The sequence below is a fragment of the Haliaeetus leucocephalus genome, unplaced genomic scaffold (assembly GCF_000737465.1).
Source record: "Haliaeetus leucocephalus isolate CR32 unplaced genomic scaffold, Haliaeetus_leucocephalus-4.0 Scaffold984, whole genome shotgun sequence".
Taxonomy (NCBI): Eukaryota; Metazoa; Chordata; class Aves; order Accipitriformes; family Accipitridae; genus Haliaeetus; species Haliaeetus leucocephalus.
The window spans coordinates 1,541,662-1,565,484 of NW_010973420.1; the positions used below are offsets into that span (position 1 = coordinate 1,541,662).

The 23,823-nt window shown below is 37.3% G+C and overlaps 1 protein-coding gene across 4 annotated transcripts in view; it reads left to right on the plus strand.

The window, feature by feature from the left end:
- Nucleotides 1-23,823, plus strand: part of NUP210 (nucleoporin 210kDa) — a 66,537-nt gene that overhangs the window by 15,309 nt on the left and 27,405 nt on the right. For 2 of the 4 annotated variants that reach the window (XM_010584411.1, XM_010584414.1), the window contains exons 5-18: nucleotides 1,398-1,548; nucleotides 3,324-3,456; nucleotides 4,402-4,560; nucleotides 5,039-5,107; nucleotides 5,421-5,527; nucleotides 6,635-6,775; nucleotides 8,000-8,137; nucleotides 11,814-11,969; nucleotides 15,035-15,233; nucleotides 16,534-16,679; nucleotides 18,926-19,147; nucleotides 20,452-20,625; nucleotides 21,883-22,075; nucleotides 23,203-23,309. In XM_010584411.1, coding sequence (XP_010582713.1) covers nucleotides 1,398-1,548; nucleotides 3,324-3,456; nucleotides 4,402-4,560; nucleotides 5,039-5,107; nucleotides 5,421-5,527; nucleotides 6,635-6,775; nucleotides 8,000-8,137; nucleotides 11,814-11,969; nucleotides 15,035-15,233; nucleotides 16,534-16,679; nucleotides 18,926-19,147; nucleotides 20,452-20,625; nucleotides 21,883-22,075; nucleotides 23,203-23,309 — 2,095 coding nt within the window. Of the gene's footprint in view, nucleotides 1-1,397; nucleotides 1,549-3,323; nucleotides 3,457-4,401; nucleotides 4,561-5,038; nucleotides 5,108-5,420; nucleotides 5,528-6,634; nucleotides 6,776-7,999; nucleotides 8,138-11,813; nucleotides 11,970-15,034; nucleotides 15,234-16,533; nucleotides 16,680-18,925; nucleotides 19,148-20,451; nucleotides 20,626-21,882; nucleotides 22,076-23,202; nucleotides 23,310-23,823 lie in introns of those variants that run through there. The other 2 variants (XM_010584412.1, XM_010584415.1) reach the window with 2 other exon arrangements.

Here is a 23,823-nt window from a genome sequence, read left to right on the forward strand (position 1 = left end):
TAAATGTGAATTTGACCAGACTGCGAACACATGAAACATGTTTTTTTCTCACAAAACAGTATACAAACACTTCTTGAGTACATCTTTAGTCAAAACTTGCATGACATATAGTAAGCTTGTAAGATGAAATAGATTCAAACTCGTGCACCAGAGGCTTCAGTTACTTCGGTAAACAGGCGCCAGCAAAATGTAGGTAGATTGCAGCACATAAAATAATGTAGGAAACTATGTTCCTTTAAAGAGCCTGACTTTCTTGATATGATGATTCTATGATTGGCATGTGGGGAAACCACTTCTCTTAGAGAGCAGAATGGTTAACAGTTAACTTCCATCCTCAAACCTGTGTTCCAAATACATTGGAAATGGGGTAGGGGTAGCAAACGAGACTCTCTGCTGCTGGGTAAATGCAAACTCCAGTTTTGCAGCCTTAAAGAAACAAATGCACAGCATTACCTGAGGAAAGCCTGTTAAGCCGATAATACACTTGAAGCTGCAGGTATGAGTGAATGGCCCCTATCTACAGTGAGAGCCAGACAGTGCTAATTGTTCAGTGGGACTTATGATCCAAGTCCTAGTCCATACAGAGCTTTTTGTTTCGGTATAAGTATTTGCTAGAGATGTGATTTTAACCAAACTAATATTGATATATGCTCTACTGTTAGCACAGCTATGATAACATAAAAATGTTCTAATGGTGTTACAGCTTTGCAAAATAATTGATAAACTGTCATAAATATTTTAATTTTCATAACTGTTCTCAGTATGGCTTTACTGATTTTACTGTGAGAGTGCACATAAAGCCAAACAAATCACGCGCATGCAGAAGCTGGCAACCTTTAAAACGTGGTCCTCTTTCAGTTTCTGTCCTGTTGTTTACTCATTTGTGGCAAATTCCTTTCCTCTCTGTTGCCACCTCTCACTGAAATTTCTAGCAGTTACTACAAGTATTCTGCTTGTAGATTATTTTTTTTTATAGTCATTTATTAAATGCATCCTAGCTTCTTCATATAGGTCAAAGTTACGTTCTGGTTTGTCAAGCTGTTGCTTTTATAAACATAAGCTTTGGGTCTTTCACATCAGTTGTTCCACAATAATCTAGAGAGTTTTTGCAGTCTACACCTACTGTAAAAACTGGAGGGATCATTATAGACAACATGTGCAGTTGTCTGATATCTCTTGAAAGCCCACAAACAAGCTTCAAACAAACTTTTATCAGTCACAGAAATTAGCTACAGATATCTTGAAGAATGAGTAAAATTTGGATATCTGGTCCCAGGCAGACATCTGAAATTTGCTTAAAAATGGAAATAGCTGGGAATAGATGCTGGTGGTGTTTCTCTGTGGCTTTACAAAGACTGGTAAACAATTTTCTATTCACTTTTTGGTTCACCTTTCAGTATACTTAAGTTCTTAGAATCCACTTATATTCCACCTTCCTATATATTGGAGATGGAAAAAGTTGCCAAGCAAGGAGATACCATTTTGGTGTCTGGAATGAAAACAGGGAGTTCTAAATTAAAAGCAAGAATACAGGAAAGCGTCTATAAGGTAAGAAACTTACATTCTTTTTTTTTTTTTTTAATTATTATTATTTATAGTCCAATGTTACAGGAGTGCTGTAAGTTTGCCCTGCTGTATTGTTCCCATTGTGGATATCAGTGCTGCATCTCTGTCTTACTGGATTGATTCTGTAGCCCATATCACACAAGATGACAGTGCTGCTCTTGATCACCCTGAAAGGCTTGGAGTTTGATCCACTTACCTTGGTGCAGTTACCTAACCCAGGATGGTGCATGTGCCAGAGATCATTTCTAAACGTAACTCTGACAAAAGGCCCTGTGGCAGAGGAATACACTTCAGATACTTCTGTACGATTTTATTATTCCTGATAGTCCTTCATATTATATATATATATATATATAACTAGAATCATGCTGGACAGGGCATTGGCCTTTTAACTCTTTTTAAAAATAACCAACTACAACACTTTAGGTCTTTGTTTCAATAAATAAATAGCTAGAACAAGGATTGCTATATTGGATATACCTTTATTTCCTGTTGTGCTTGAAATGAGTGTCATATGAATACTTTGTTAGTATCTAATCTACCTCATTAGATTCTGGTCTCCAAGGAGGGGCTTTGGGATCAGAATGTCAATGCTACAAGGGTGTTAACCTGCAGTATTGGCCGTCTTCCCAGCTGTTATGTAGATCCATGCTGTTTCTTTCTTAGTAACTTGTGGTGACTGAGTTTTTTCATTTAACTCTGGTAACAGCGTTGTTTTTTCTCTTAATAGAATTTACAAACACCTGAGAGAGTTTTTATGGGTTATTGCTTACAGGAATACTTGGCATTGTGCTAGTGTCAACTTAATACTGCACCTTAAAAAAAATCCTTCTATAAAATGGTGGGTTTTTTCTGAAGTTCATCTCATATCTGCAGTCTGGTTTTGCAGATTTGTGTTACTACATGTTGTACTTAATGTTTTTGCTTAAAGCAGAATTGCCTTGACTATCTAACCCATACCTGTAGAAAGTGTTCTATGAAAATATTATCTAAACGTATGTAATACAGTGATGTGGCACAAATAATAGTGGGTGTTAAGAAATGTATTTTTGTTACAGTTCTACCTAATTGCGCTGCATATAATTACTCTACATGGTATCAATCTGACTTTTTTTTCTTGAATGCTTGTAGCTTGGTTGGTTTTCTGTTTTAATATTTCTTTTTCTGAATTAGTTTTGAGCTGATACTGTAAGTAAAATTGAAATAATATTGTTCCATTCGCAATTTTTTATGGCTTTCTCATTAGTAGTTCCTTTAAATCTTTCACCACTACTAGACTGCACGTTTTCAGTGAACATACCTCAAACAAGTGTAATAGAATTTATACAATTATCTGTTGTATTCCTAATTTAATAGACCAATGAGTTTCATACAGATTCCTCCGTGAAGTTATAATGGATATATTTTATGGAGGTAGCATGTTTTACAATAGGGAAGATAAATTTCTAGATGTCTGAAAAGTCGCTATGCATCTGATTCAATTTTTTCTGTATTCTCCAGAAAACTGAACCAAAATGATGTCCATACAGACTTGATTTTTTTTTCTTCAGCCTTGCACAGTATGCACAGAGCAGATCTCTATACTATTCATTGTCCCTTGCATTTCCCTGTTCTGACAAAATTTGAGATGATAATAAAGAGCCAATTACAACTAGTAATATTTTTCACTTATAAGTTATTGCTGCATGGTCTGTTTCAAACAAATGAGCTGCTTTAAATGTGGTTACTCTTTCTTTTTTTTCCCCCTCAATCAACAGCATGTACATCCTGCAGAAGTCAGATTGCTTATTTTGGAAAACATTCTTTTAAATCCAGCATATGACATTTATCTTCTGGTAGGAACACACATTCAGTACAGAGTTCAGAAAATAAGGCAAGGGAAGATTACAGGTTTGTCCTGGGGTTTTTTGGGGGGGGATTGGCCGGGGGGGGTTCTGCTTTGTGTGAATTTTTAACTGCTGAGAAATTTTTAATTGTGTTTAAACTACTTTGTTAATATTTAATACTGTTTTCCTAAACCACATGATGATACAGCTGTTTAGTTCTTTCTTTCAAAAAAAATGTGTCTAGAAAGGATATGCTCTTTCAGATTTCTCAGACATAAAGGTAAGGGTAACATAGAATAGGAGCTAACACTATTGTTGTAGATGTACTCATTTATTTCACATTGACTAAGAAACTGTGTCTGACTTTCTTAATTAAACCAAATTTAGATTAGTAAATTTTCTAACAGAAAATGTTTTCTTGACAAATAGATTTGCTCTGCTTCTACAAGTGTGAGTTAGCTGGCTTTAAGTCCATTTAGAAGTGTGGAAGTTTGTAATTCCATCTGTTGCTTACACAGAGCCTGTGCTGGTAGTGACTTGACTTTTTTTTTTTTTTTCCTTCTGGGGGTTTTTTTTTTTTTTTTTTTTTTTTCTGTTTTTTTTTCTTTTTTTCTGGTTTTCGAAACTAGATAAGACATGTTTTACTAGGCTAGTAAACTAGGCTCACTACATCAGCTAGTAGTGCAGAATGGAGCAGCAGAAATTGTCAGTAACTCGTAGAAAGTAATTTGACCAATTTTGAAGCTGGGAATGAATTGGATGTTAGGTTTAAATAGTGGGATGATATTAGTTGGAAATTGTAGCTTCAAAGAAATTACAGTTAGGTGGGAAGCTCATTTTGTGTGTGTGTTGATACAATCTCAGAAATGCTATTTCTATAAGACGTTAAAAATTCTGATTTAATGTATACACTAGGCATCAATAAAAATTAATCAACAATAATTAGCAGCATCCAAACACTGACACACTTGCTTTTATTGTTTCATATGTTGTCTTGTTTTATATACAGAATTAATGATGCCGTCTGATCAGTATGAACTGCAGCTACAGAACAATGTACTTGGTCCTGAGGGAGATCCGTCTTGGCCGGTTGCCAAGTTGGACCAGGCAACGTCAGTTGTAACTGCACTGCAGCAGGGACAAACTAACCTTGTACTTGGGCACAAGAGTATCCTTCCTAGGTGATGCTTTTCCATCCAGTCTTCGTGGCAGGAGACAAACTTTCTACCTTTTGCAGCACAAAAAGATAAAATTATCCATATTTGTACCAGTACTCTTGAAAATCAGGAGCATCTGGTGGAGCCATAGAAAGCAGCACTGCTGAGAATTCAGTCTCAACAGAGCTGCCTGATGCCTTGAAATGTTCTAAGAAATTAGGTTGGCAAAAGATCAATTAAATCATGTCTGTTCCCCTCAGTCAATGTGGAAATGTGATGGGGCTTTATTTAATTTTTATATTTAGAGCATTATATTCTCTAGTGGAATCTCTCTAAAATGCTCACTGTCTTTCAGGGTAGTGGGGATAACATTTATTTTCAGTGTACAATTAGCTTTAAATATCCAAAGAGGCACAAGGAGCCCCAGGAACAAGCTGGTCTTTACTTGACTTTTGTCAAAACTTTTCTGTTCCTTTACTGAGACTTCAGGTATTCGCATGCAAGGGGTTTCCAGACTACCAAACAGCACTATCTATGTTGTAAATCCTGGGTATTTAGGTTGGTACTGGCTGCAATTTTCCTGATTTCTTAATATAATTTCTTGCCTTGTTTTTGTGTTGGTGTTTTTCTGTGTGTATATACACGCTTCCATTTCTCATATTACTTTTGATAGAAAAGTAATTTTATTCATAAAAGTAGCTCAATGTGAAATAGGTTTAGTAGTAAATATTTATTTTCTTTCATCTCTGTATTCAGCAGCTTAAAACAATGAGTGTGCATCTTCAGAGCGTGGGCACCAGAAGCAAAATGCTTATATCCATTATGTAAAGAGGCTGTTGGTTTGTGCTGTTCAATATTTCCTGTTTTTTAGGATTTACAGTTCATCCAGGTGACAGATGGGTCCTAGAAACGGGCAGACTTTATGAAATTACAATTGAAGTGTATGATAAATCAAGCAATAAGGTGTATTTATCTGAAGTAAGTTGAAATGGTGATATGCTTCTGAGTGTCTGTCCCCTAAATCCTGGCTTTCTTTGAAATTAGTTGAGTAGTTTCTTATGTACATTGAGTTGGGAGATGTCAAAGCATGTTATTTCTTACCTTTTCCTTTTTTCCCTTTGTTTTGTTGTTTGTTTTTTTGGTTTTGTTTTGTTTTTTTTTAATTATAAAAGCACTCTGGGTGATCCACATGAAAGTGCCCACTGGAGTCTTAAGTGCTGTAGAAAAAAACTGGAAGAAGTTGCGCAATGCACTTCAAAAGTGTATCATAAGCATTGCACTGGAAATTGCAAGCCAGTGTAACTGCTGGAGAGCAGTACTAATACGTACTTCATCTCGTCAGTCTCCCCCAAATATAATATTGTCAGATCTAGAAGTAATCTTTCCTATTAAAGAATGAGGCTTAAGGTAGGCTTATAACACTCTTGAGGAGCTACCCGTTTCCTTTCAGTTGATTATGGGAAAAGCTTAGATGATTAGCTGGCATTAAAACACTTCACTGTTTGGTAGTTAAATAAGACAAATTCTAGGTACCAAATATATATTGTTTTTAAAAAAAAATAAAGAAGAAAAACTTTAGTTCATTTGCAGGCAGAACAATTTTATTAAGTTACTGCTTTTCAGAATATTGAATTTATGCAAATGTTATTTTATTTGCACTTATTTGCTTCTTGAGATATAGATCTGAGTTTCAGCTAGATCTCAGAACAAATGTGCTGTTGGGGCAGTATATTTGTATGTTCTTCCCCTTTTGTGTTTAAGAATGACAAAATTAAGAAATTATTGTAAAGTATGAATTATTTAGTGGCATAAATAATGGTACTTTTCATGTTAAATTACATGTCGCTGATAATTTTAAAAAGTAAATATTTTCTGTGGAGTTAATGCTGTGTCTAAAAGATATAATCTTGTTGAAAGACTGAAACTTTCACAGAGAAAAATTCTTACTCAGTTTCAGATAAGTTCCTTCGAACTGTTATTAAACAATTGTTTTCTCATTGATTCATTGCTGATATGCTTATGGCTGGCTGTACAGTATTAATGTCAGTTACCTGTGGCAATATCTATTTAATGTTCTGGTTTTAGAATATCAGAATTAATACAAAGCTGTCCAAAGAATATTTTGAGGTGCTGAAGTCATCTCTGAATGGATCATATCATTATGTGAAAGCAATAAAGAAGGGTCAGACCATTATTGATGCTGCACTGACATCAGTAGTAGATCAGGTATGTTTTTATAATAACTTTTCTGCTTTACTGCTTTTACGTAGGCCTAAAAATTATTTACTTGTGCAGTAGTGACTTAATAGTGACATAATAAAAGGAAACCTAAGACTTACATGGATCTAAGCTGTCTTTGTTTAAAAAGATTAAGAACCAAATTCTAAAATCCTTACTTCATGAAAACTGTCAATTAAGTCAACAGAAGACTTGCTTAAATAAAGACTTCAGGATTTTGCTACTGAGTGTGGCAAACACCTGTTAAACTAGTGGTGCACAGCACTGATTTTTTTTTTCATGGCAGATACTTATGTGGGCAGATATCGTATCCTTGTGCTGGTGCAAAGGTCCTCTCACATTCTCTGAGTGAATTTTACAATTTATTATGGTAGGATCATCAGTGTCATACCCTGGCCTTGTTCTGCATTCAGTTACATTTGGAAAGTTTTCTATCCTTTGGTAAGTGATGTTAAATGCTGGAATGATAATCTGCCAAAAGTATCAGCCTGCAAATTTCTTCAAATTAATATTCATTAACTTTCTGCTAGTTGGGCAGGCTGCTGAATGTATGGCTAACTAGGGCACGTGGTGTGAAAGTGATTTGCTTTTGCTTGAAACTTGGAAAAATTCAACACTTCAACCCATTTGCTGTGAAATCATTTAGTGATTCCTTGAGTAGGATTTAGTAGATCCTTGTCTATGATAAGCCATACTCGTTCTCTGTGTCAGAGAGGTATTCTTGAATGAAATGAGGTCTACTGAGAGCTGTTAAAGTTTTCCTTCAGAACTCCAGTAAGAAACAGTAAGTTGTGCCAGAGGATTATGGTATTACAATTACAGCAAAGTTGTAAAGGCCAGTATTTTGGGATGGGTTGAGGAATGGGTCTTTTAGGGTGAGTTTCATCTTCACCTGCTGCAGAGTGGAATGAGCAAAGAGTAAATGCAGGTGTAGAGTTACTGAATTAGTTCTCCAGACAAGGTCTCAAAAACTAGGAGTAGTGAAAGGGCACCTGTATCTCCATAGTAATACTACTCATTTAATACAATAGCACACTTTGCTGCGATGAGCTGACTATTTGCTCACAAGTAACACTGTTTATAAGTGACCTTAAATAGTTGCTTTCCTTTCTCTCTGAGATGGTTTCAACAAATTGTCTATATAAGGATTAAACATTAATTCTAGGAAGCGCTATGGTGCCATTTATAATACTGTGCTGTTGCTTTTTGTAGGATGGAGGTGTTCATACCTTACCAGTTCCAGTGCGAAACCAGCAAGATGTTGAAATATATGTTCCCATAGTTCTTTCACCCAGCATTTTGACATTTCCTTGGCAGCCAAAAGCAGGAGTCTACCAGTACACCATACAGGTAGGCCAAAGAAGTATCTAAATGCAGGAAGTATTGCTCAAACAGGTGCAGTGAGGCCTGTAATCACTTATATAGAGTTGACTTTGGATACTTCAGGCACAGTGATATCCAAAACTTTATTTGGAGGAATTTTGTTGGGTGTTAGTTGCAGGAATTAATGTGTAGTTTAAAAAAAGCACACAAGAAACCAGCAAACATAAAAACCCCACCAACTTTTACCTCTTGTCTTTCATTCACTTCCTCTCTCCCTCAAGGATGCACCACACACATATGCACAGAATGGTTTGGAATTACAGAAAACATCCTAAGTACAAAACTTAATAGTAATAATTAGAGGCTATCATTTACTGTAAAGGGATGGAAGTATGGGAGTATGAATCGGAGTATGAAGTGACTGCAGAAAGGGCATGACAAGATTAATGAGCAGCGCCCTATCAACCTTTGACATCAGCATGCTTGTAATAAAAAGTTATAGGGAGGCAAAGGCCACAGTTTCATTTACAGTATGCCCTTCCAAAGGGACTTTTTTCTTACACCTCTTATGTGTGTCTTAGCATCCATGCTGCCAATCCTTCCATACACTTCATGAAGCAAATGGCTTGTCTTCCAGTATCCAGAGTATAGTCCAACTGGAGGAAAGAACATTGTGCTTCCCCAGCCTGGACTGTTATCCCAATCATACCCAGATCCTGCCCTCAAGTGTTTCTTGCACAGTTCCTACCTCTCCCTTTTAGCATGGAGTAGTGCTGAGTTTTGGGTCTGTCTTCAGGTAAACAGTATACAAAAAGAGGCAGTGGGACACGTGGTGTCTGAAGTAAACAAATCAATCCCATACAGATAAAGTTGCATTCCCTAGTGTAAATCTGAAGTTAACACCATTGAGTCTAGTCCTGTCATCTGTACTTTTAATTGCTGTGGGATTAGATTGGTTTAGTTCATGCTATACCCAACCACACCAGCAGAGTGTGCTAAAAATTCTTAGTACAGATAAGCATTTTCAGTACTTCATCATAACTTCTGCTAGAGTTTTCCCAGTAAGGGAAAGTAAATGTGTTTTTCTGTTTCCCAACTCTTTTACAGTTCTATTCTTGTCTCACCTTATCTTGGATATATCATCAAATATCTCACTAGAGAACATTCCTTTGTGTTACTCCAATAATTACATCAGTATTCTTACTTTACTGTGATTTTTTTCATTAAAAACAGAAAAACTTTTTTTCTCCCAACATTTAAATTAGTTTACATTTACTGAAAATGTCCAATTGTCCCAATCAGCCCATTCAAAAATACTAGTGGTTGTTTACAATAGCACACAGCTTGACTGTTGTTCCTGCCTGCAGATTAGTGTTTGCCTCCTACTTGATAGTTTTTGAGTCAGGCTATTTTAAATTGGTGAATAGACTTTTTCTGAAAATAAGTTAAAAGGGATTTTTGGATCTAGCCAAATTCTGTTTATAGCTAAAGTAACTCCTTCCAGATGGTATCAGAATGACTTTTAGGCTTTACTTTGTCAGCTGTCTGGTTTTTTTGTTGGTTGCTTTCTTCATATTTGTGCTAATAAGATGCTTCTGTTGCAAGTAAAAAAGGAAAAAAAAGGGGGGGGGGGGCGGACACATTTCCTTCATTCCATGCATTAGAGAAATGAAGTGCCATCTTTGTGAAGTTAAGTATGTGGAGGTTATTTTTTTTTCTAGTGAGGGTATCACTGTCACTTGTAACAGTTTGTGGAGTGGATAGTGGATAGCCTATCCACAAGCTGTGGATAATGATTAGACTGAAATAGTAGCTGGTTTACCCTTTCTCTCCTCAGAGCAAACTGACTGCTAGAGAGAAAAATGTAGTAATGCATCTGTTTTTTAAGGCAACGAGATGTGACTCCATAGAATTATTAAGAATTGGGTGTTTCTATTTTATGTTTTCTGCTCATTTCCCTGTTTTAATTGAAAATATCTTTCTAAAACATTCTGAACTTTTACATTCTTCAGATGTTTCTTGCCACATCCCATGTATCTCCTGTCACACACTGTTACCTATTTATCCATTTGTCTTTGTCTGGTGTTCTTTCTGTAACCAGGTTGTGCACATGCTCATGGGAAGGAAAAAGGGAAATGACTGTCCTTTTGATTTCCCACCACCCCCCACCCCCCCAACAGTTATTAGCTAAGCTCCTGCATAATCTAGATTTCTTTATTTTCCACACTGTCTTTCTAGACAAGATTTATCATCTTGTTCAATTTTACTTTAATTATGAAACAAGTTAGAGCAAATGCTGAGGAAGTTAGAGAAATTAAAACAGTACATGTAAAAAACCAATTACTCCTATGTTCACCCTTGCTTTACTCTGATGGAACTCTGAAATTTATTTTGGAGTGTGAAAGTTTTGAGTTTTTTAACTTGCTTTAAAAATGCATTATTCTCAGTGTACCTTTCTGCACAGTATTTGTCTCAACAGACGCTTCCTATAGCTTACAATGATAATGTTTAAAACCTATACATTTTACAGCATTGTAATGATAATGTTTCTTTGGTAACCAGTATTACACATCTAGGAAGACAATACTCTGTGTATGTTGGCAAAATGTTTTTTGGCCCTTCACTTTATAAAATATGAACCTGCAGCAGATATTACTCTCTCCTGGCTGCCAAGGGCTCATACAGTGGATATAATTATTTGTCTCCATTGATGTGGACCATAATATCAAGTAACTAGTTCTTCCTCTTCTGCAGAATAATTCCAATCATTTAAGCTCTTCTAATCTTGAAACAACCCTTCAAGAGCTGGGAGCTCTAGGAAAGGAGTGGGGTTTTCTTTTTTGTTGGTTTGGGGGGTTTTGTGGGAACCTGCATGTTAAACCTGAGTTTGTAAGTTAGGCAGTTTCTGACTCCTTCCTTGAAAAGCCATTGTGGAAGTGTACATTTTGCAGACCCTTGCAGTGCTTGTGGTAAGAGTGGGCAGTTTCCATATGGGCCTATTGCTCATTCCATGGCTGATCAGTTGCTGGAGCAGCATGTTTGTTGAATGGCTGCAGGTAGACGTGCTATTTTTCAGCATAAAAATAAGGAATTGATGCCAAGAAGAGAGTGACTTTTTTTTTTCTTTTTTTCCCCTCTTGCCTCGTTTCCTCCCTGCCTCCCACCTTCTTTTCTCTTCCCTTTAGATTCCTTAACAATTCCCATTGAAAGAAGCTAGTAGGTAGAATGTCAGGTTAGCAGCTCTGAGACCCCAAATCAGCACTTTGGCTGTCAGCAAAAGAGAAACAGTGGGAGTTTTCAGAAGTACAATAATCCCATGTGCCAGGCCTCTGGTGTGCCGATTTGTGAAATGCTCTGCTAACTCTAAGCACTGACTCTAGCACTGGGAGTTGTGAGCATCAGACGTCTGCAGCTGGGAGAGAGATATTTGAATTAGCAGCACTGGTGAGCACATAGGATATGTGCATGACGAAAGCTGAAATTTAAAATGAATTGAAGGGTAGTAATCTTCTCATCTCTTACTTCACCTTGCTTATTTGAAAGTTCTCAGGCATTATATTATCTGTATTTCCTCAATAACAACATTGTCGTTGCTCAGTGTGTCCCTGGTTTTCATGCAACATATTCAAAGGCTTGACAGCTAAGAAACATGAGAACTGTATACTTCATAAAATATTTGAAAGATTTTCTTTCTGTATTCTAGGCTCATGGTGGAAGTGGAAATTTCAGCTGGTCCTATTCTAACCAGGCAGTTGCTACAGTGACAGTCAAAGGAGTAATGACAACTGGAAGTGATATTGGCATCAGCATTATTCAGGCAATTGATGTTCAGAATCCGTTGCATTACGGAGAAATGAAGGTAAAACTCTTATTTTCCCTGGTTGCTCTTGAATATGGATTTGGAAACAGTGTAGAAGCTGAGAATGCCATAGACATTCCCCTTTCCAAAATGTTCCCAAGAGGTTTCCCTGCCTGCCCTGTGGCAGGTTAAGTGACCAGTTTCAGAGTTTGTGCTTCTGGGAATTCAAGCTCTCTCCACTGCATTAACCTAACTCCCACTTTTGCCCCTTCCTTATTTCCTTGGCAAGTCTTTTTCCGTGTCGAAAGTTCTGGGTGCAAGAAGGAAACAGTGATTTACTACTGGCTTAGCCATCTAAGCAGACAAGCCAAACTAAAAATGCATTCTGCAGGATAAGACGTGGGTGTTTTCCTTCGGTATAAAAGGATGACAGATATCATCAAGGTGCCCAAGGAAATTCCTTCCAGGATCAGTGGCTGAAATGAATACAGTGCCACATAATGAATCTAGATACCAAAGCTGGCCAAGAAAAAAATAATCTTTTAGGAAAAGTAGGAGGAAACAGGAATGAAAAATACACCTCCCAAGAGGGATTTTGCATTCTCTGTGCAAATCGTACCCTATTCTTAGTATTTGGTCAGGGTGGTCAGTGTGTGGTATGGAGTGAAGAAAATACAGGAACAACATATGTAATGGCCCCACAGGAAAGAGTGTGCAAAGATAGGTGAAAAGCTGCTCTGGTTAACACTGTAAATCTACAATCTTAAATATTTTTCTCTAGAATGTTATTGATTTGGAAATATCTCCTTGTGTCCTAATTTTCCTTAATGAAACTGTGGCAGTGCTTACTCTCTCTGTCAGGCTGTTAGGAACTGCAAGACCTGTATCATTATAGAATAGAAACTAAAAGTAAGTACTGCTGTGGTGTATATTCATTACTGTGAAGTAGTACTACTCTGCTACCTTCACAAATTCAGGCATTTTAATCTATGCTTTAACTCTGCCTTTTGCAAAGAGCTAAGCATTGGAATGGAAACCTGACAGAGAAGAGGAAACTTGCTCCTGACCTCAGAAAAACTAAGATAATGTACTAAGCACGTGTGGCTAATGTGGGATCCAGAGGCTGTGTTTGTCTAACTGCATGGTCATAAATGAAATAGGTTTGTTTATGCCAAGCGGATGCTATTGAGGCTGGCAAACAACCTCCATCTGGCTAAGGCTTTATAAAGGTGATGGTCTTTGTTTCTGAGGGAGCATAGAAGTTGATTTAGGAAGCACGTCTTGCAGGCCCTGGGGCAGTGCACCTTCCTTCCAGGATACATGCCTGTAATTTAGCAACTGGTGGGGAACAAGCTGATTGCATCAAATATATATACATTAGCTTTACAAAATACCTCATCATTTTTAAGTATTCCCATGTGCAGCACTGCTGTAATTGTTATACTGCACTTCTGTTGCACCAAAGTCCCCTTTGACAAAAGTTTTAAGAAATGTGTTTGGTCAAGACTGCCAAGTCTGTCCCATAATGAAGAGACAGCTATAAGCAGATTTTTTTTTTAATTTTTTTTTTTTTGTATGTGTGTTTTGGGAAAGATATTTCTAACCAAGTTTTACTTGGAACAGCTGCATCTACTAATGCTGGTTTTTTTGAGGGGCAAATTAGCTTGGGTTTTGTGCTCAGATTATTTGTGTAAATTTTACAAAATGCATTGGAGAGGTACAAAACTTCATGCTTAAAATAACAACTTAAATGATTAAAATAATGACACAAATTGAAATTTGTGCAGAATTTAGTTTACAGACTTGCTCTGAAATTATTCTCTGGACAGCCCGGGATGCTGCTTTTTAGCAGTGTGACAATTACCAGCAAGAGATACAGGAATGAAGATTTTTTCAGTTAAAACTTCTTATCCTCAAACATAAGTCAAAGCCTGAAGACAGAAAAAATACTTCTCTCCATGTGAGCTTTCAGAGCAGTGTATTGCACAATCTGAATGGGTTATTTTTGAATGTCTTTGTTCTTGTGTTAGGAATTGCATGCTTCATAGAGTAACTGAAGAGTTCTATTTACTGACCTCAGTGAGCAAGTTTTAGGAACAGTTAACTATGTTCCACAAGGATTACAGTTTTAACTCTGTACCATATGGTTCAATATTCTATGCTGAAGCCATTTGCAGATGGTTAGGAAGTTAAGATATTGCAAATGAAAAGCTTTGATCATAGATATTGTTACAAAATATGCAGTCAGTCTTGGGTGGATTCTTTAACATTAATGGGAAAAGTAGCAAATCAGAATAACAAATAATACAGTTAAGGCTTGTTCATCAACATACCAGCTATAATAGCATGCAAGATCTATTTCTGCCAGTCTTATTTCTGAAAGTAATCCTTTTGATTTCAAAAGTATCTCTCACATAAAGATTCTTTGTTGAAGCAGAATGTTGTTAGATTAGGCAGTAGATATTTGTTAACTTATTTTAGATTTCAGACATATTACTGTGGGGAAGTGTTGAGCCCTGGACACCTTTAAAAATGTTTTGCCAACAGAAATGTGAGAAAGAAGGGGGGGGTTGGAACAAAAAGAAAGAAGCCATTTAGGAAATGTTTAGGTCATTAGTTCCCTTAACTTTTACATACCTGCTGCTGTGAGTGATGGAGGCTGGGGAGCCTTGCTAACTACGTCAGGTCTAGTTCAAATATTTACACTGTGAAAGTCAAGGTTGGGTACTAAATCTGTCCCAGTTGGTGATAATACCTCCTGGAGATAGCGCACAACTTAGTCCACACTTTAAAATCAGTCAGAATTATAGAAGTAGCAGTAAAAGGATCACCAAGCTAATGTGAGCTTGGACTGTTATGGAAAAAGAGCACTAAAATAGTAACCAGCTTTTCCTGGCCCTTTCTGTGGCAGGTAAACACAAAAGCAATGTTAAATCTGAGAAGAATTGTTTCCAGCAATCAGAGGGAAGTCAGCGGCTGGGATAAGTATATGAGAGGGCTAATTAAAATAAGGAGATCATATTGAAGTCTATTTTTCTTTTTTTTTTTCTTTTTTTTTTCTTCCTGGTGTCTTTTTGTGGGGTTGTGTTCATACATCTCTGTCCTGTGTCACCTTCCTCCTTCAGGTGTACGTAACTGAACCCAGTGGGATGGAGTTCACACCATGTCAAGTTGAAGCGCGTGTTGGCCAAATATTGGAGCTGCCCCTGAGGATTAATGGCCTAACAAATGTTGAATCGGGCGAGACAGTCCCACTGAGCGACTGCTCACACTTTGATTTAGTTGTGGAAGTAGAAAACCGTGGTGTGTTCAGGCCACTCCAAGGTGATTTGACCCCCTCCCTGTTTTGAAAGTTAAATTAAGATGTTACTAAGTCACACATCTCCTTTAAATCACTGTTTCAATTGCTGTGTACAGTATTCCCACAGAGGTGCTTAACTTCAGAGGTGGGGATAAGAGCAGTTTTATTTTGAGAATGTATTTACTTTTTTATGCAGAACTTCCCTTTGATATTTTTGATGTTTGGGGGGGGACTCTGAAAACATTTTAGCAATTATTTTATTGGATAATGTGTACTCTCCTGTATGTCTTTCTACTGATTAGTATTTTTAACATGCTCCTGTAACAAAGCTGATGGGTTTTCTCATAAGAGGGGTCCACGTATATTGCAGTTTGAGGTAGCATTGGAATGCTTAGAACACTAAGATTAATAACTACTTTGCCTGAATTGTCCGGCACTACTTTCAGTTCTATAAAAACACTGTTCATTGTTTGCTCACAAGTGACTGAGACAATCAACTGCTTAAATTTTGCCAAAGCTCTGTCATTGTAAAGCTCATTGCTTTAAGAAGTGCCTCTTGTAAGGTTTATTAAGAGTATGGACTATGCATGCTGTTTTTAAGGATTGCCATTAATGTTGCTGGGCTAAGTGGACACTAAGCAACGTGCTTGTTCCTGTGTCTACTGAATTCAGTATGCTGTTCAGATGTACCATCAATTTTTTCCAAGTGTCTCTTGTATGGAAGCTCTTTCCTGTGCTCTTGAGCCAGTAAAACCAGTCTGCATTGTGCCATCTGTTTGCCTGAGAAGCAGCTCTTTTAAATGTCACTATGTAGTATGCTGTTGTACTGTTTGTTTCAAAAGAAATTAAAAATAGACCCCTCCCAAAATGTCCTCTAGTAAGCAGAGAAATTTCATGAAAATACCTTACTTTCAGCTAGAGAAATGATGTATTGTGTACAGTTCAAGTTATTCTGTGCAGGAAAGCTCATCTAAGCAGTGTGACTTATTTGTGCTTAATAACAAGCCAGTGTCATTTTAGAACAGCAAGATGAAAATATGCAGTAAGAGATAGAAGTTATATCAGTTTGTACCAGAGTAAAGACTCATGTCCTGTTTAGAACAGTGTGCCAATAAAGAAGTTTGAGATGTGGATACTTCGGTAAGTGTTGGGTTTGAGATGAAAGACAGTAGGGAACGTTTTTATCCATTTGGTTGGAGCACACATCTCTACTTACTTCTGGTGGAAATGCTTTTGTCAAGGAAAGCCATATTGAACTTGCATTAAAATGCCTGGGCATTTCTCTGCAAGTATGTATTTATATATTTTTAATTTATCTGACAGGAAGGCTTAAGCCAACTGCTGATTTTTGTAGTGGAGTCAGAGTAAAAGCTGAAACTCAAGGATACACAACACTTGTTGTTAGTTACACCCATGGTCGCGTCCACCTCAGTGCTAGCATCACCATTGCTGCTTATCTACCATTAAAAGTAAGTCTGTTTTTGCTGTTCCTAAAGCAATCCATCACTTAAAATGCCTTTAAATGACAAATAGCAAGTTGGTGTTATGTAATAAGTATGTTTAAAAAGAATGAGGTATGTGGTTGATTCACAGGAAAAGATTTATGGACTGTTTGGGGAATCATGTTTTAACCCTTTCTCTGTGGAGCATATATATAGTAGAGTTTGCCTACATGGACGTTGCAAGCCAACTACAGAGGAGTAGTGCGATAGCAAACTAACACATGCTGCAACTTCTGAAGTGGAAAGTGAATTTGATATCCTTGCCCATTTTTCAGACTTTTGGCAAAAGAGTCATAATTGCTGTCATCTGAAGAAATATGCAGGACAGTAATAGGAGTCAACTCTCATCTGAGTGAGGATGTATATCTTATTTTGCACAGTACACCTGAATTAGTAAATTACTTTTCAGCAGACTCTATGTGTGTGGAAAATTATGTGAGACTCAAATCTTTTGTTTCTTGACTGTCCATTTTAACTGATTAACAGTTGGCTTAATAGGGTAATAAGGGGGCAGTCACAATTCTGTGTCCATAACAGCAAATGAAAGTAGACCTAACTTATCATTTCTGTTTTAATGGTATATAAACTGATTTTTGCAAGAAAGCAAAGCTGGCTTGCCTATATGGCTGTGAAAGTGTATGCTTTTTCCCTACAAATGGGAGAAACATATTTCACGGTTGGACAGTTCACTAAAGAAAACAGGAATAATGAACCTGAGTACAGGGTCAATATATGGAAATATGAAATAGTATGCTTATGTTACCCTCATCTTCAGAGACCTAGCACTGAATCTGCAAAGCTGAAGTCTAATACATTTGACCATAGTTGTTTTTTTTTTCCCCCAAATCTGGAACAAAAGTTTCTGCAAATGCTACAAATTTGTGACTGTAATGATGATTTTACTTTTTAAATATGCTTTTCTGTCAAATAGCTTAAATAGCTGAGTATAATTATTTGAAGATGCTGAGACATCCTAAGCAGAGTGTGTAAACTTTCTGTTATTGGCAGCAATGTGCGAGAGGGGCATAGTACCTTTAATTAGGAATTTTTCATATGTCTGGTATCATTCACGTTTATTAGCAAAGTCCCTTGAGGTGTTGTAACACTGCTTTTCATATATAAAGTTAAATGATTCTAGGGTACTTAACAGAGCCAATACATGGTGACAAGGAGGATAGATTAAGTGCACTTTGAGAAAAAAAAAAAAAAAAAATCTGTGCTTGGATATCTCAGTGAAGAACTTATTTTTCTTTGAAGTGTGGAACAGAGAATTCCATATTCTTTTCCCTCCTTTCTGCAGAATGAAATATTTATGATGCCCAAAAATGGAAGGCAGCATTTTTATGTCAGATATCTATTTTTAAAAAATAATAATTATAACATAAAAAGTGGGAGAAAGATAAACAGGATTCAAAGGGCAGGCAGACACTTGATACTGAATCTCATAGTTTTCCAGTGGGTTTTTACCTTTGTATTACAAATACAACCAGGGAGTAAATGGGAGGAAAGAGGAACATTTATGCCAACCTTTGCCTTCTCTCTCTCCCGACCAAAATACACCTATGGAAAGAATTGAACCATGCTTTAAGTTAGCTGCTGTTTCTTTCTTACACCTAAGTAATATGGTGATGTGGAACACAAGCTACAAATGGTTATTGTGTATTAAAATGTCAGGTTAATTTCTGTGATGATAAATACCACAGGCTGTCCCAGTGATGCACATCAGTGTAGAATTTGTTGTAGAGGTTTGAAGTAAAACTTGTGTCGGAGAATAATTACATGCACAGAACCATGCTGCAGAGAGAACTGTCAAGTGAAAGTAAAATTTGCCATTATTTCATTCATTTGAAGTTGTCTATTTAAAAAATGTGGTAGAATGTTATCTCTGAATGTGCTCAGAATGGCATATTAAGGGTCTTTTGCTGTAATTCTTCATGAAAGAGATGTGATTAGAATGTAGTTAAAACTTTTCTTTGGATCCATGGGTTCCACTGAATATAATCCGACTGGACAGAATTCTTGTAGGTGATGCTAACTATTTTGGTACAACTCTGTTCTTTAACCATTCTTACAAACCACTGTGTGGGAAAAATCATAGCCTAATCAAAATAACAAAGATAGCTCTTCCATTAAGAAGGAAGTATCTTTTGCAAAGTACAACCAAACTATGTGTAAATAGAATCATTAATTTGTAATTAATTCATTCATTACAGACTATTGATCCTCCATCTGTTGCTTTAGTGACTTTGGGTTCCTCTAAAGATATGTTATTTGAAGGAGGACCTAGACCATGGATCCAAGAACCTTCAAAGTTCTTCAGGAACATCACCACTGAGGATGCAGAAAGTATTGGTCTGTCTTTATTTGGACCTCCTACATCTCGAAATAACATCCAGCATTGGGTTAGAGTGTCTTGCAAAAGCCTGGGAGAGCAAGTAAGTGCCAGAAGGTATTTGTATTGCCCTCTGTCAAACACTGAGCTAAGGCAACTGAGAACAGGCTTCAGACAGATTTATAATACCATATACCTTTTATATAACAAGCAGGTTTTATAGTAAGCCAGTAAAGAACTTGGGTAAGTATATTGTTTATGCATTGTGATGCTGGTCCAGGTTTTAGAGTGAGCATTTCATAGCATTATGTTATAAAGTGGTTTATGATGGGTTTATTGCAGTATAAAGCCAAGTCACAGAAACCTTATGTTGTGGAATGCGTTAAACATTAGATCCCAAAAGTGCAGCTTCGGTTTGCATAAATAGGATCATAGCAGAAGGTTACTGCAGTAAACTGACTCTTCTGTCTAACCTGCTTCTCTTAACCAAGTTACCTTCCAGTGTAATTCTGTTTAGTCAAACGAAAGACAGCCATATGAATTTACTGCTCTGATATTTGTGCAGTCATTGTGATAGTGGCTGTAGATATTTTCCACCTGGTCTTGTTTTCTCCAACATGCAGAAGTGATTTATCCTGCTTTACTCACCCTGGCCAGTCTATAAAGCATTTAGCTTTGATTTAATGTTTTTCTCCTGTAATTCTGCAAGGCCTAAGCATTTTGGTGTGGCTGCCAAATTGTTTAACTGATTTCCTCAGTGGACACTGTACAAAGTGTAGCTATTTCTGTAAGTGATAATTCAGAAAGGAAAAACATTTTGTTGTTGTTGTCGATGACTGTGCATGCGTTGGCTGTCTGTCCTCAAGTGTTGTCCAGAACGGATCACATATGGCTCTGGCGAGCATCAGGCATGAGTGGATAAAGCAGGGAACCAGGGCTACCTCAGCCTGCTGGGATAGCCTTCTCTGTGTTTATATCCACTTTGTTTTGTTGAGGCCTAAAAAAGGAATCTATAATAAACATAGGATGGTTTTTAAACAGAGTGAAGTGACTATAAATATTGTCTTTGGGCTGTGCTGTTCTCGCTCTGCAAGAAAAACACCTGCCTGTTAGCTTGTGAAGTTACAAAAGATTTGTCGTTTGAATCAAGTTTGATAGTAATAAACATGAATACCTAGGAAGAAAGTTCCCAGGAATAGTACTTTGACAATGGTATAGAACTGTTCTTGAAATATGTACCTCCTTTCACATCTTCCTGTGTCTTAATGGTGCTGTAAATCCCCAAGAATCGTATTTTCGCTTGTTCATTCTGACATCAGAGTGTAACTGAGATCTGTGAAATAGAATATGCTTGAACCCAGTAGTCCTCTTCTCTTTCCTCACTTACCTGTTTTCATAATTGTACAGGTTATTGCCTTAACAGTTGGAAACAGCCCCACAATCACCAACCCTTTTCCAGCGGTTGAGCCTGCTGTTGTGAAGTTCATCTGTGCTGTCCCTTCACGACTCACTTTGACTCCTGTTTATGGAAGTCCTCAGCTTGATCTCTCCTGCCCTTTGCTGCAACAAAACAAGCAAGTGGTAAGCCTGAGAAGTGACAGGAAAAGAATGTGTCTTTGTAACTTAAGAATCAGTGTCTGGACCTCCACATAAGAAATAAAGTATCTGACTTGCTGCAAGCGTAGCAGGAACTCTAGTGTTGTGGGCCACACTGGTATCATTGGCTCCTGCAGAGAGCAGCCTGAATGCAAGTTTCCTACAGTGATAATTTGAACAGGCTTATAAAGGGACCTACCAGAAAATAGGGGTATATGTGAAAGCATTTGGATTGTGGCTTCTCACAAAAGTGTCGCTGTGAGGAAGCCTTTCTGACTTGTTTTGAGATAAATTTCTTTTTTATTAAAAAAAAAAAAAAAGAAAAGGGAGGGGGGAAATGTTCTCAGCAGTTATTTCTAAGAAAAGTACTTTTTCCCTATACCACTTCATTCTAAACTAACTATTCCATTGAGTATATATAAAGACATATTTTACTATACACTTATTATTACATGAGTGTACATTTGTGTGTGTCTTACTAGTAAAGGCACAAACACTGCTGACATGAAGATACCTATGTAAGCATATACAATGAGTATTGTTTAGTGACATAAGGTGTATTCAGCTTTGCAAATCTGAGTCACAACAGATGGACAATGCATATGTGTAGATTATAAAGCATAAAGAACTCTTTCTTCTATATCCTAATGAGTGCCATCACATGTTGTCTGCTGAGTAAACTGTGTGTTTTGTCATGTTAATATTAGCAGGGAAATATAAAGTCATCCTACTTCTATAAAACGGCAATGTGTATTGAGTTGATGAATCATTTTAAGTAACTTCTACGTAATAACAAGTTAAGGAGATTTTTGCATATTCTAAGTCACTTCACAGTTCACCTGTTTTTCTGTTTTTCCGTTATGTGTCAGTTAGACTACATCAGTACACTGCTATCGCTATGATTTTCAGAAGATGAACACTAGAATTTTGAGCTATGTCTTCTGAGAAATAGCAATATTTTTCATTATTTGTTTGAATTCCAAAGATGACATACTTGAGCTGTGTAATTCAATTTTTGTTTTAAGGTAATTCACTGGCTAACCCTTCCCCCCCCCCCCCAAAAAAAAAGAACCAAACCCTTGCAGCTGAAGTACAGCTTAATGACTTTGCACTGATGGCTCATTTTAATGGCTCATGTGATGAGTGTTATAATAAATCTCATGCAACTCAGCATACATTTTCTTTTAGTGATTAAAAAATCGTCTTGTACCTGTTCAGTTCAAAGTATTCATTATTTTTCAGGTTCCTGTTTCAAATTATCGCAATCCAGTATTGGATTTGACTGCATATGACCAGCAGGGCAGTAAATTTGATAACTTCAGTTCTCTTAGTGTTATCTGGGAATCAACAAAAATGTCCTTAGCTAATATTGAGCCTGATGTGCCAATGGAGCTGACTTTGAAAGAAGATGGAAGTGGTCAAAAGAAAATGCACGGTATGAATTAGTTTAAATGAGCATTTCATTGTTTGAAAAAGGTCAGGATTAAACTTATTTGGTAACGTGTGAGCTTGATTAAAGAAATTATTGTAATCTGTAGTCACATTTCATCTTATCCTCAATCTGCTGTCACGACCCAGACTGGACAGACCAGGGAGTCATGTTTAATTTGAAATTCCCTCGGGTTGAATTAACGTGAAATGATACCAAATGATCAGTTAAAGATTTTATTCATGACAGAAACAAACTGAACTGGGGAGACATGATAGTAGGTGGCAGGGTTTCTCACAACAGGAATTGGCATAAGACTACTTCCATAAACCGTATAACCCAGGGTAACCATATACATCAGTTCAGGGGATAAGGAGATCCCTCCTGTCGAGTCATCAGGTTCAGAGCAGACCCCCTTGCTTTCCAGAGTCGTCCTCAGAGAAGGGCCTAGGTGTGGCTGGATCCACTCTTAGTCTCAGACTTGGTCAACAGTTTATGTCTTGAAACGATTCAGGTGTAGGGATTGTGGAAAAGGAAAGAGAGAAGAGAGAAAGATTTCACCGGTCCTGGATCCAGTGTTGGTTCAGTCAGCCGAGGGGTCCAGTCCTGGTGGGCTTGCGCACCTGGGGCTTCAGTCTGTGTCCTTTTATCATCCTTGCCCCTCCTTTGGGCAGACACCTGAACTGGTCAGGCTAAGGAGCAGTTTGTGAGCCTTTGGGCTTGGGGGTCGTTTGTGGAGTAACTTCTCCTTCCCTGCAGACCTGGCCATTGTTTGATCTTTTTATCAGAACAGGGAGCTGCGCACCCTCCAGCACGCCCTCCCCCTCCTATTGCTGATGCCTGAGCTGATGGGCTTTTCACATTGGTTCCTCACTGTGCAGCGTTTGTCTTTAAGCAGAACTTGCCCCACCACAATGTTTGAGACATTAACTCTTTCAGTCTCTCATGTGCATTTTAAGTGTCTGCCATTTAAAAAAAAAAAGAAAAAAAAGGACCAAACCGAATGGCTAGAACCTGTCTTGAAAGAGAAAATCCTGGTCTGTTTAGAAGATAATGGAAGAGATTAGCAGTGTACATTTAATCTTTTTCTATTCCCCATAGTTAGATTTATTTGACTTTTTGTTTGATTCTAGGCTTACAGACTGTTATAGTTCATCGTGAGTCTGGAACAACTGCCATCTCTGCAACTGCAACAGGATACCAGCAATCCCATCTCAAGGCAGCTAAAGTAAAAATACCGGTACTCAGAACTCTGGTTTTTTTGTTGCCATTTTCCTGGGATTCTTAATGTATAGTGTTCCTATGTATTTATTTCCTCAGTGCATAGTAATGTAAAAATAAGGCAGCTCCATAGCTGATTCTGAAGACAGATTCATAACACAATGTTTTTATAATGTTCATGGCTTTTCCTGCTTTCGTCTGTGCTACCTGCTGCTATACATATCAAATATATCCAATTCCTTTTTTTTTTTCCTTTTTTTAAACCATCTGGGCAAGGGGATTACAAAGAATTGTTTCAGTTTGGTTTATTTCGATTTAGGTTTTTTAATGAATTGGTGAATCTCTGCTGCTTGTCCTTCACTAAGGCAACCATGTGCTTAGTGCAGCTGTCTCTGGGGAAAGCAAATGTATTATTTCCACTGCAAAACTGGGTAGAAAGGTTCTGCATGAGCAAAGCAAAAGCTGGCTGATATCCTCATACGGACCATATGTAAAATCTGGACTCTGACTAATACTTTTTTTTTCTTTGGTCT